The following is a 12,090-nucleotide window of genomic DNA, read 5'->3' as shown; positions in this document are numbered from 1 at the left end:
TGTAGTTGGGAAGAGAGGTGGGTGTCCAGGAATTCTTTCCGCTTTACCATTTAAAAGAAGCTAATACTTGAGAAGGCACCCATACCTATTGCTCCCTGAAGAATTTTGGGCTAAACTTAGTTCTTTGCAGCTCTGTGCTGCATAAATTTTAAGTAGTTAGGAATTTTGCACATGAGCAGGAATTAAAATCAAAAGTGTAATTTCAAGTACTATTTGCATATTGGAGCAACAACAATGGGATTCCATGACAATGCTAATTTGAGTGTTCCTGTTGGGTGCTTTTTATTTTATTGCTCGTGCCAAACATCAGTACTAGGGAAAGCAAAGTGTTCCATATATGAGTTAGACAAGTCTCATGGCCTCTTTGTACCTTAGTTTTCTCATTAAAAAAAAAAAAAAGAAAAAAAAAGAATGGATTTCAAGACATAATTTCTAGAATCCATAGTGAGCTTACACCCAGATAACCAATTACCAATAACCAAAACATAGTTTTTTACATGTATTCATCTATTGCACTTACATCATCTGTAAAAACTGCATTCCATGCCAGGCCTGGAACGTTCCAAAGCTCAGGTCTACTATTAAATTACAACCAAGATTGCTAGAAAAAAGAAAAAAAAAAAAAAAGACACAAGCAAAAGAAGAAGAAAAAAATATCCTATAAGAACTTTAACCTTTGGCAGTAATTCTAATTTATATACAATGAAACATGACCTCATTATCCTTTCAATACACTAAAGAAATCTCAGTGTGGAAAATAGTTGCTTGTGAGTTATAGTTTCATGATTATGTACATGGTGCATTAGATACAAAACGGTAAATCCTCAATAAATATTTGCGATAAGTGATCCTTTCTTCTCTAGCAAAGGGCAGTACTACTGACATTTTGGGCCGGACAACTTTTTGTTGTGGGGGGCTGTCTAGTACCCTGTAGGGGGTTTAGCAGCATCTCTGGCCTCTGTCCACCAGAATGCAGCAGCATACCTACAGTTCTGATAACCAAAAATGTGTCCAGACATTGCCAAATGTCATCTGAGTGCAAATCTTTGTGAGAGACAAAAAGGGTTAGCTACATAATTCTAGTAGATTTCTAAACAAAAATTTTAATGTTTCCAAATCAGTAGCAAATTAATTTTTTATAATCATATTTATAATTTTATAAAAATTCCCAACATAATGAAGTTATAATTGTAACTTACACAAACTCCAGAAAAGGTAGTGATTCAAATGTACCGCTTTCAATAAACTGTATTTTATTGCAAGATAAATCTCTAGGAAAAGGAAAAGGAAAAGGAAAATATTGCCTCAATTAGCTACTAGATATCTAATTAGTACGAATAACTACTAGAGGTTAGAATAATAATAATGAATAAGCAGCTTCTATATAACCACTAATCCTTATGAATTGTTATTTAAACCTTCCAAAGCCCCTAACCCTGCCCTCGCCTGTCTTAAGAGTCTCACTTTCATTATGTTCACTAACAAAACATACACCTGTATGGATCTTGGTAGATGTTGGAGGTAATCTTTCCTCAGAGCAGAAGAATTCATTAGATAACCTTTCATAGTCCAACAAATTCTGGATGATAAACTCAAAGTTTTTAACCTCCATATAGAATTATAATGTTTAATGTGAAAATGAATACTCTATTTACATACCTCCCAGTTTAATTCTGTTTTTCTATGCCAATTCAATACCAGAAGAAATAAAAGATAGCCTTTCATATGACTTGAAAGGAATTGCTCCTCTTATTAATGTGTAACTTGAACTAATTCAGTGTTACACCAAAATATTGACTTTTATTTGAAACACCTGCTCTTGACTATAGCTGGCTATCTTATGTCCACTGATTCTTAGCCTCCCCTTTCTCCTGGGTGGGTGCAACTGTCTTCTGACTGGTGTTTGCACCTCTAGTCTCTTCCTTTCTCAGCCATCCTGTACAGTCACCAGATTAACTCTCCAGATGTGGTTCTCAAATACCAGCATCACTTGTGAACTTACTGAAGAAATGCTCAGCTCTACTCTGGACCAACTGAATCAGCGACTGTGGGGCACAACTTGTGCCTTAACAAGCCCTCCAAGTGACTGATTCTGCTGCAGGCTCGAGTCTGTCCGACAGCACTGCTGTGGGAACGGGGCAGCCTGGCGTGTTACCCTCGGCATGGCCTTCAAAGCCCTAGATGATCTGGTCCTAATCTACTCTTCCTACTGGTACTCTCCAGGTACTCAAAGCATGTTTCCTGTGTTTTGCCTCTCTCCTACCTTCTTTCTGCAAATGTACTCTTCCCAAGATGTCTGTCTGATGACACACAGTGGCCGCTTAAGGTCCTGTTCAAACAGCGCTGCTCTAACATTTTCCCTGATCCAGTTTGGAGTCTTTCTTCCCTCTTCTGAGCTCCAAAACCAACTTAGAGCTCTCATTGCTCCTCTCCACTTCTTTTTTTCTTATATAGCTGTTTTTGCAGCCCATTTCCTCTGAGTATAAACTCCTTGAATGTATGGACTAGACCTGCTCATGTGCATTGTCTATCATGTTTAAAGCCAATGTGTGGACACAAAGCAAAGTCAGATAGTTTTTAAAATAAACAATTAGCTGGGGAGTGAACAGGAGGAAGAAAACGACTGTTTTAGAAGAAACACTCCCTTTTCTACGCCTCTCCAGCACTCTGTCATCCACTTAGTGTTTCTGCATGACGGTTTGAGCTTATGTTTTTTTTTTTTGGTTTTTTTTTTCCCTGTAAGATCAGGATTTCCTAGAAGGAATTGTTTTACCTATCTTTGTGTTTACAACACTAGGCACACTGCTCGGCATATTCTTTTTTACTGATTGACATTTTTTTTAAATGAGTGAGGATAACTTATGCTAACACGAAATAATCTGCTAAGAGGGTATTTCATAGTAGAAGTAATTAATGGCCCAATCCACTGAGCAGTTATCTCATTTACTTTTCTCCAAACTTTGTTTCTAAGGTTTGGAGCCCAGATGACAGAGGGACCCAAGAAGACTAATACAAAAGTGGTTGCCCCTTAAGGCTTGGATTGTTTGATAGTTAAAAGGACTATTTTTAGGGTCATATGAGGCTCCTTATGCCCACTTCCCTTAGCCTTCTATATTTGCAAGAAGAATCTCTTTGCTAAAGAGCATCATTAGTTAGCTTAGTAAGGATTAATGACATACACAGCTCTGGATGCCACGGACAAAGGATAAAAATTGATCTTTTATAGCAGAGAACACAGTATCTCCTTATCTCTAAATTAACAAAAGTACTATGCAAGCATTTCTTTCCTTGTACAATGACAAAGCAGAGTTTTCCTTTTTGTAAATAGTGAAGTTAGGGACATTTCTAATATGCTTATTTGGTGTAAACAGTTGTAACTATACCACTTTAACCAGCAACTTAAACATTTTTAATATTGGTATAACAATTCCTGCATTGAATCCTTAACATCAGTCTGTTCTCTTGGTAACTTGATATGTTCTGGACAATACTGTTTACATAATTCATCTACTTTAATATTTAATATTTAAATGTGAATTTAATTTAGATGAAAATTATGAGTTAATGGCATTCATATTAATGTAAGTGTTCTATATTTTCTGGTCCTCTAGGTGACAATCCCAGCTTTACTTTAATTCCTCTCATTCTACTAAAGCACCTTTTTCACACCTTTTCTGTGAAGGCCACACAGTGAGTACGTGAGGCTGTGCAGGCCACACACAGTCTCTGCCGTGTGTTTTCCTTTGTTTTTTTCCCCTGTTTTCCCACTTACAGCCCTTTAAACATCATCCTTAACTTGTGTGCTGTCAAATACAGATCATGGGATGGATCTCATCCGTGGGCCATAAACTAAATGTAAGTGGATGGTATAAGAACACTTACATAATAAGGTTCATATGGGTGTCTATAATTGCTCAGACCACTTTACCACTTTTCCTCTACAACTAAGAGGTAATTTTTTATCTAAATAAATTAAAAATTAAAAATGAATAGGAGGTATTTGATGCTAGAGAGATGGGCTGGGACCCTACAGACTTAGAGAATTATAGAATTTTATTGCTCAAAAAAACTGTAGAGGTTATTTAATTTAAACCCCTTAATTACTTTATCGATAATATAACTAAGAACTCATAAATAAATGATTAACTAATTAACTTACAAATACTGCAGGGCTAGCAAGCCTTTAAATGAATCCTTACGCAACTCAGTCAAAGAATTATCTCTGAGAATTCTGAAAAATGAAAAGGTTATTTTTGGATCAAAATGCAAAACAACTACAATTATTTACTGCATAGGACTAAGTCATATATGTAGGGGAAACCTGGGTAACGGTGCCACCTAAATACCCTAATTCTTATTTTAGATATGGTGATCTCCACTCCGGTTTCATTTAATCATTTCTTCTCACGTCTACCTTTGTGTCCATCCCTTTCCATTACACACACACACACACACACACACACATGCACACACGCACGCACACGCACACCCCTATCCACTCTTCCTCACCAAATCATGTATTTAAGGCCTACTCTGCAGATCACAAGTCCTTGGTTAGAACCCAACTCTGGGCAGCACTGAGGCTGCAGAGCTGCCATGCCTTTCTCGCTTTTCCCAAACTGCATGTGGAAGTCCCAGAGGATATTAGGGCTGGAAATGAAGTCATTTGATTTTTTTTCCCCACTGAAATTTTTTTTCAAGATTAAAATGTACGTAAAATATACAAACCTGTTCACTTTAATAATTAGAAATCCCCATGTAACACCATCCACTTCAAGAAAGATCACAGCCAGCACCCCTGGAGCCCCCGCTGTGCTCCTTCCCAATTACAGCCCTCTCCCTAGAGGGAACCACTATCCTGACTTTAATACTACTTCCCTTCCTTTTCAAATGTAGTTTTGCCTTTTATACATCAGCCACAAAGAATATAATTTATTCTTGCTTCTTGAACTTTATGTGAGTGGAATGACTTATGTATTATTCTCTATGTTCTTTCATTCAACAATATTTTGTAAATTTACTTTGTTCTTGCATGTAGCATGTAGTGCTGCATGTCTAGCAACATGTGGCTACTGAGTACTTGAGTGGCTAATGTGCCTAAGGAGTTGAATTCTAATTTAATTTACTTATTTTTAAAATTAAAATGTAAAAACTGATACTCAATGTAATTATCGGAAAACTTAAAGTGTGTTTGCAACAATTTGGGTATGTGATACAACTTTTCAACTGTAAATTTTAAGAAATCTAAATACAAATAAAATTTAGCAACAAAATTGAGATTTCAGAGTACGGACAAAAAGTATGGAGACTCTCTCATTAATTTTTATACTGATTACAGGTAGATATGACAATACTTTGGATATTTTTGAAGACTTAATACAAAAAGATGTAGAATATCTTATCAACAATGTAATTTGGAAGTTATACTTATGATTTGTCTATTCAAGTTGAATAATACAAACTGCCATAAAAAATGCCAGTTAACTGCTTTGAATATAGCCTTCCCCCTAAAATCATTATCTTATTTAAGCTGACTTATCTACAAATCAATTTAAAAAAATAGAAAAATGAATAAAGGACAGACAATTCAGAGATGAAATACAAATGCTCAACACACATATAAAGATATTTAAATTCACAGGTACTCAGAAAAATTCAAATTCAGGTGGAACCCCTTTTATTCACCCTTCAGATCAGCCCAAAACATGGAGAACATCCAGCAGTGGAAGGCTGTGGGGAAACAAAGGCTGTCAGGGAGTGCTGACTGGAGTGTCAACTGGCACAACTTGCTTGAGGGCAATTAGAAGTTTGTCTCTACATAGTCTTCGCCCCAACAATGCCATTTCTACATATCTATTCTACAGAAATACCTGACAGGTTCACAAAGATGCATGCACAAGGATGTTCATTGCAGCAGTGTTTGTAACAAGAAAACTGGACATAATCTAAACACCTTTCAATACGGGCATTATTAAACTGATGCGTCCATACTATGGAATATTATGTAGGAGTTTAAATAAATGGGGCAACCCTCTATGTACTGGGAGGGAAAGAAATCTAAGATGTATCGTGACATTAAAGAATCATGTTGCAAGATTTTAATCACTTAAGTAAAAAGATATAATAAAGTCACACAACTAACTTATTTTGTTATCTGTAAATGTGTATGTAGTCAAATACATGGAAAAGAGTCTGGAAGGACTGTTTTACTAAACTCCAAACTGTGTGGGTGGGGGATTAAGGCACAAGGAGGGTTTTCACTACACCTGTTATTTCATTTTTCTATATGGAGAATATAATCATGTATTATTGGTGTAATGGAAAATAAGTTTAAGTTGGTTCTTGCCTATTTGAATGAGGGCCTGCCAAGTTTAAGTTTTTAAATAAAAACAGAATTTCAATCAATAGTTTGGTTTGGAATGTGAAGGGGCAAATACCTTTTAACACAGCTGTTGACCTCGGAATTCTGGACCAAGAAGAATCTGACAAGGCAGTTAGTGTTTTGTATGCGTATTTGGAGAGAATATACTCACAGTTTCTCAGTCCAGCGGTAAGGCTTCCAAGTATTTTCATCAATGTAAGAAATAGAGTTTCCTTGGAAATCTCTGTGAAGAAACACAGTTCATATCCTTAAATAGGTAGGGAGAGAACGAGCAGACTAAGTGAGAGAATCATGGCAACCTTGTGGGGAATACTCAAGTGCAGAAAAGACCAGCTTTCTACCTCCCACAGCTTCTCAGCTTCCCAGTGGGCACAATTCCTAAAGATACAATAAAGATATAATGTGAGGCCACTGGCACAAGCAATGAGGCATCTCCTCAGAACCTGAACTTCCTGTCCGTCCAATTTCTTGGATATATATTGCCAATTGTTTTGAATGTAAGTCTTTTTTCTCCCAAAGACACTTATGTGTCTAAAATGACTCCTACAAATCAATGATAAAAATGGCAAAAATGTATCGTTATCAGCAAGTAAAGAAATCTTATGCCAGGTAACACCAAAGCTTTGGCTCAGTGCCCTCTAAATCTCTCCAGGTATTGGAAGGACATGGGCAGTTAGAAATTAGAGACTATTATGGAAATATCTCTCAGACATATTGCATAAGGAAAAGCACAGATCACTGAGCAAGGAGTAAAGTTATTACCTCATTAGGGGAAAAAATACAAAGGAAAGAGACTGGAAGGAAGGACACACATCCAAATAGTAAAATAGTTCTCTTATGGGTGGGAGGGAGGGTAGGGAGAGAATGTCACATTTTAGCCTGTATACTTCTATGACATTTTCTTTTAAACAGTGAGAATGTATCCATGACTTACACATTTAAAAGAAGCTGTTAAGTGCTTGAGGTTCAGTTTCAACCACTGTGGATGGCTTTGAACTTTTACCTTTAGCTTTGTCCTCTTCCCTCAGCCACAACCATTTAGTTTATATACACAATTTTCAGGGGGATCAGAAATAAGTCAAAACAGATACCTGTCTGCCCACCTGCCTATGGGACATTTCCACTCAAACAGAAGCCTTCTGGTTGCTTTATGTTCATCAATAAAACTGAATCCATTTCCCTCAAACTGGCTCTCCTTCCCAACTGTATTTCCACCTGTTGTACCACCATCATTCTCCTCATCAACATATTTGATTTTTCTCTCCTGTACCCCTCATCCCCTGACTCTAGGCAGTTACTAAACCTTGTCAGTTTTCCCTTTGTCGTGCTCTCAGGATTTCCTTCTCCTCCCGTCACAACCACGCTAACTCAGCCTGTTCTCACTCTCCTCCTAGGTTTTGCTACAGCATTCTGTTTGGTCTCCCTGAATCCAACCTTCCTCTCTAGATCACACTACAGATGGAATCTAAAATAAACTTCTTGTTTTCATCATTTCTCTCTTTACCTTGAAAACTTTCAATGGCTCCCCACATCTTATACCATATTTTTCAAACCCCTATTTGTAACAGTCAAGGTTTTTCATAGCATATCTTTCATTGGTGCTTAACCCAGTACTTCACAGCTAGACTGATCTCTTAAATCCTGATAAGTCCTGCAGCCACACCTTTCCCTAGCCTGCACTCTCTATTTTCACTCTAACAAGTCATAGCCAGCCTTTAAGTTCCAGCGACAGTTTTAGCTTATCCATGCAGTTTCCCCTGACCTCCACACCCCAGTGATTCCAGGTTCTGGTTAATTTCAGCACCCCTCTGTATCTTTTAATACTCAATTACACATCACCTCCCTTTTAAGGCGTGTTCTCATTCCTCCCACCTATCACTGTGATGTTCTGGAGACAATGCCATATTTCTGTGGCTCCCACAGTACTTAGCCCTGGGTTGGGCATAAAATGGATGCTATACATAGAAATACTGAGGGCAAAGATGAGTAATCAATATACCTGAGGGACTGAATAAAAATAATGGCTAACACTCAGGTATATGCTAGGCACTGATATAAGAGCTTTACATGTATTAACTCTTCTAAATCTCACAATAATCCTATGAGATAGTGACTATGATTATCCCCACTTTCCAGATGAGGAAACTGAGTCACAAAGCTAATAAATGGCAGACCTGGATTGACACCCAGGTAGTCTGACTCCAGAATCTCTACTCTTAACCACTTTGTTGTATTAACACCAATGAGATGGGGAGAGGGACATGTTGCTGTAATGAGGATGGAGCAAAAATGGGAGAAGAGAAGATGTTAAGAAGTTAACTAATGGAGTAAAAAATGGAGAAGGAAAAAGAGTAGGGGCAGTTATAAGTAAAAGACTGGAGAAGAAGAAACAATAGTAAGAAGGCGAATGAAGGTAAGAAATTGCTTATAAGACAAACAAAAGGTAAAAACAGTCAGCCAGTGTGAGCTAGGGAGATGAGGAAGACCCAGGAAGACCTCGAAGAAAGGCTGCCAGGTCAGGCAGGAGGCAGAGAACAAACGAGGAAAAGCAGTTCTTACAGGATGGTGAAGGTGCCGTTGTAGCTGCTGGGCTGCGGCACGGGCACTGTCTGGAGCCTCTCCTCTGGGCTGAGACCAGTGCAGGACAAGATCTCATTACTGCACATGCAGAGCTCACAGATGTCCACACTTGTGGGAGCGCTCTGTTCCGGTTGCTCCTTTTCTGAGGTGTATGGTACAGAATGCACCACCGAAGGCTCAGCCGAAGCAGGTGTTTTCAGTGACCCTGGGTGCCGAGTTATGGTATCTACCTGACCTACAGGGGGAACTGTGACTCGAGTCAGGTCTGGGTGTGCAAGTGCCACCTCAGGAGGAGGAGCTGTAGTCTTCTGGAGGACTGTAGAATGTTGAGCCTCCATAGCAGGTTCTGAAGTCATGGTTAGCTCCAGGTCTACGTGATGAGGTGTGACGCTGGGCGGTGTTGTGTGCTGACCTTGACCCTTACTTGAAGTCGGAATGGTCAGCTCCTGATGGGGTGGATATTCAACAACAACCTCCTTTGGTGGCTCTGGAGGCTGAGTTGGGGTCTCCTGCTTGGTCGGAGAAGGTTCAACATCCACACTGGATGCTCCAGTTACAGTAACTTCCAGGTCCACAGCGTGAACTGTGACTGGAGTGATGCTTAAAGGGGTGAGTGTCACCTCAGGGTGTTCTGGAGGGGGCGATGTGGAATGTTCAGCTTCCGTAGTAGGTACTGAAGTCACGGTAAGCTCCAGATCCAAAGGTTTATCTATGACACTAGATGACATTAGATGCTCAGGGTGATCCTGGTCTGGTGTGGGAACTGTCACCTCCTGATACAATGAAGGCTGATGGGGCTCTGGAGGCCAAGTTGGGGTCCCCTGCGTGGTTGGAGAAGGTCGAGCCTCTGTATCAGGTTCTGGACTTAGTGAAAGTTCCAGATCCAGAGGCTGAACTGTGAACTCAGTCATGGCTGGATGCTGAGCCAGCACCTGCTCTGCCTGTGGAGGTGTCACCTCCATGTACGTTGGATGAGATGTCGTCTGCTGCAGGGCTGCAGAGTGTCCAGCCTCTGTAAGAGGCCCTGGAGTCACGGTAAGCCCCAGGTCCAAAGCTTTATCAGTGACACTGGGCGAGCTGGAATGCTGAGCGTGATTCTGTCCTGGTGTTCCAACTGTCATCTCAACCTCCTTAGGTGGCTCTGGAGGTCGAGCCGGGGCTTCCTCCTGGACCGAAGAAAGCCCCACCCCCTCAGGGGGACCTGTAGTCTGAGCTGTGGCCTCTTGTTGTCCTGGGAAAGATTCAACCTTCCCAGGGTGCTCCGGAGATGGAGAAAGAGGCTTAGACTGGACTGGAGAAAATTCAGCCTGCTCGGGGGAAATGGGAAAATGAGCAGAGCCCTCCTGCTGCTCTGGGGAACTTTCAGCCTCCTTAGCAGGCTCTGGAGTGATGACAACTGTGAGATCCAGGGGTTTGCCTATGGTACTAGGCATCACTGGATGCTGAGCTTCACCTGGCCCTGCAGGTGAGAACGTCACCTCATTATGTACTGGATGTTGAGCTGTGGCAGCTGTAGAGGTCTCTGGAGGCTGAGTTGGGGGCTCAAGCTGGACTGGAGAAGGTTCACCATTTCCTGAGGGGGCTGGAGGCTGTTCCGGAACCTCCTGCTCGACCAGTAACGGTTCCAACTGCTCAGGGGACCCTGCAGACTGAGATGAGGCCTCCTGTTGGGGCGGAGAAGGTCCAGCTTCACTTGTGGGCCCTGAAGTTATGGTGAGTGCAAGGTCCACAGGGTTAACAGTGACACTGGGCCACTGCAGAGACTGAGCTTGATCCTGGCCTGGAGGAGAAGCTGTTGTCACATGATCTTGAGAATGAGCTGGAGAGGGTTCGGCCTCAGCGGGAGACTGTGGACGCTGAGCTGTGCTTTCCTGCTGGGTTGCGGAAGGCTCTATCTCTGCTGGAGACTGAGCTGGGCTCTCCTGCTGGGTGGCTGGGTTCACCACCTCAGGATGCTCTGTGGGCTGAGCTGGGCTCTCCTGCTGGGTTGAAAAGGGTGCAACTTCCCCATTAGGCTCATAAGGCTGAGCCGGTTGTCCCTGTTCACCTGGAGAAGGCTCAGCTTCCTCAGGAGGCTCTGGAGGCTGACCTGTGGCATCCTGCGGGGTTGGAGAAGGTTCTGCCTCCACAGAATATTCAGGAGGCTGAGGCCGGGGCTCCTGCTGGGCTGCGGTAAACTCGCCTTCCTTAGCAGGCTCTGGAGTGACCATAAGTTCCAAATCCACAGGTTTAAGTGTAACACTGGACAGCTTGGAGTGAGCTGGATAGTTACTTCCAGGTCGAGCTGCTGCCTCATCACTCACTGGAAACTGAGGTACATTCTCGCCAGGGAACCCCGGAACTTGCGCTGGGGCCTCTTGCTGGAGTGGGGCAGAGTCATACTCAGGGCGCTCTGCAGGCTGAGCCTGGGCCTCCTGAGGGAATGGAGGAGGTTCCGCCTCCTCAGGATGCTCTGCAGGCTGAGCCTGGGCCTCCTGCTCAAGTGAAGGTTGCACCTCCTCGGGGCTCTCTGGAGGCTGAGACGCAGCTTCCTCCTGGACTGGAGAAGGTTCCACCTCCTCAGGGCTCTCTGGAAGCTGAGGCAGGGCCTCCTGCTGGGCTGTGGTAAACTCGCCTTCCTTAGCAGGCTCTGGAGTGACCGTAAGTTCCAAATCCACTGGTTTAAGTGTAACACTGGATGGGTTGGAGTGAGCTGGATACTTACTTCCAGGTCGAGCTGCTGCCTCATCACTTGCTGGAAACTGAGGTACATTCTCGCCAGGGGACCCCGGAACTTGCGCTGGGGCCTCTTGCTGGAGTGGGGCAGAGTCATACTCAGGGCGCTCTGCAGGCTGAGCCTGGGCCTCCTGAGGGAATGGAGGAGGTTCTGCCTCCTCAGGATGCTCTGCAGGCTGAGCCTGGGCCTCCTGCTCAAGTGAAGGTTGCACCTCCTCGGGGCTCTCTGGAGGCTGAGACGCAGCTTCCTCCTGGACTGGAGAAGGTTCCACCTCCTCAGGGCTCTCTGGAGGCTGATAGGGGGCCTCCTGCAGAACTGGAGAAGTTTCAACCACATTAGTGACCTCTGGATTTATAGTAAGTGCCAGATCCACAGGGTTAACACTGACACTGTGCAGGTCTGACTGCTGAGC

General features: G+C 42.5%; 1 protein-coding gene across 13 annotated transcripts in view; it reads right to left on the bottom strand.

The window, feature by feature from the left end:
- Positions 1-12,090, bottom strand: part of LOC141573571 (leucine-rich repeat-containing protein 37A-like) — a 60,860-nt gene that overhangs the window by 41,726 nt on the left and 7,044 nt on the right. For 10 of the 13 annotated variants that reach the window (XM_074342474.1, XM_074342475.1, XM_074342476.1 and 7 more), the window contains 5 exons: positions 8,942-11,993; positions 6,534-6,605; positions 4,160-4,231; positions 1,200-1,271; positions 521-601 (listed from right to left, as the gene is read on the bottom strand). In XM_074342474.1, coding sequence (XP_074198575.1) covers positions 521-601; positions 1,200-1,271; positions 4,160-4,231; positions 6,534-6,605; positions 8,942-11,172 — 2,528 coding nt within the window. In that variant the 5' untranslated portion in view covers positions 11,173-11,993. The remainder of the gene's footprint in view (positions 1-520; positions 602-1,199; positions 1,272-4,159; positions 4,232-6,533; positions 6,606-8,941; positions 11,994-12,090) is intronic. The other 3 variants (XM_074342470.1, XM_074342471.1, XM_074342473.1) reach the window with 3 other exon arrangements.

Source organism: Camelus bactrianus, chromosome 16, assembly GCF_048773025.1.
Source record: "Camelus bactrianus isolate YW-2024 breed Bactrian camel chromosome 16, ASM4877302v1, whole genome shotgun sequence".
Lineage (NCBI taxonomy): Eukaryota > Metazoa > Chordata > Mammalia > Artiodactyla > Camelidae > Camelus > Camelus bactrianus.
This window is presented reverse-complemented; position numbering and strand designations above follow the sequence as displayed.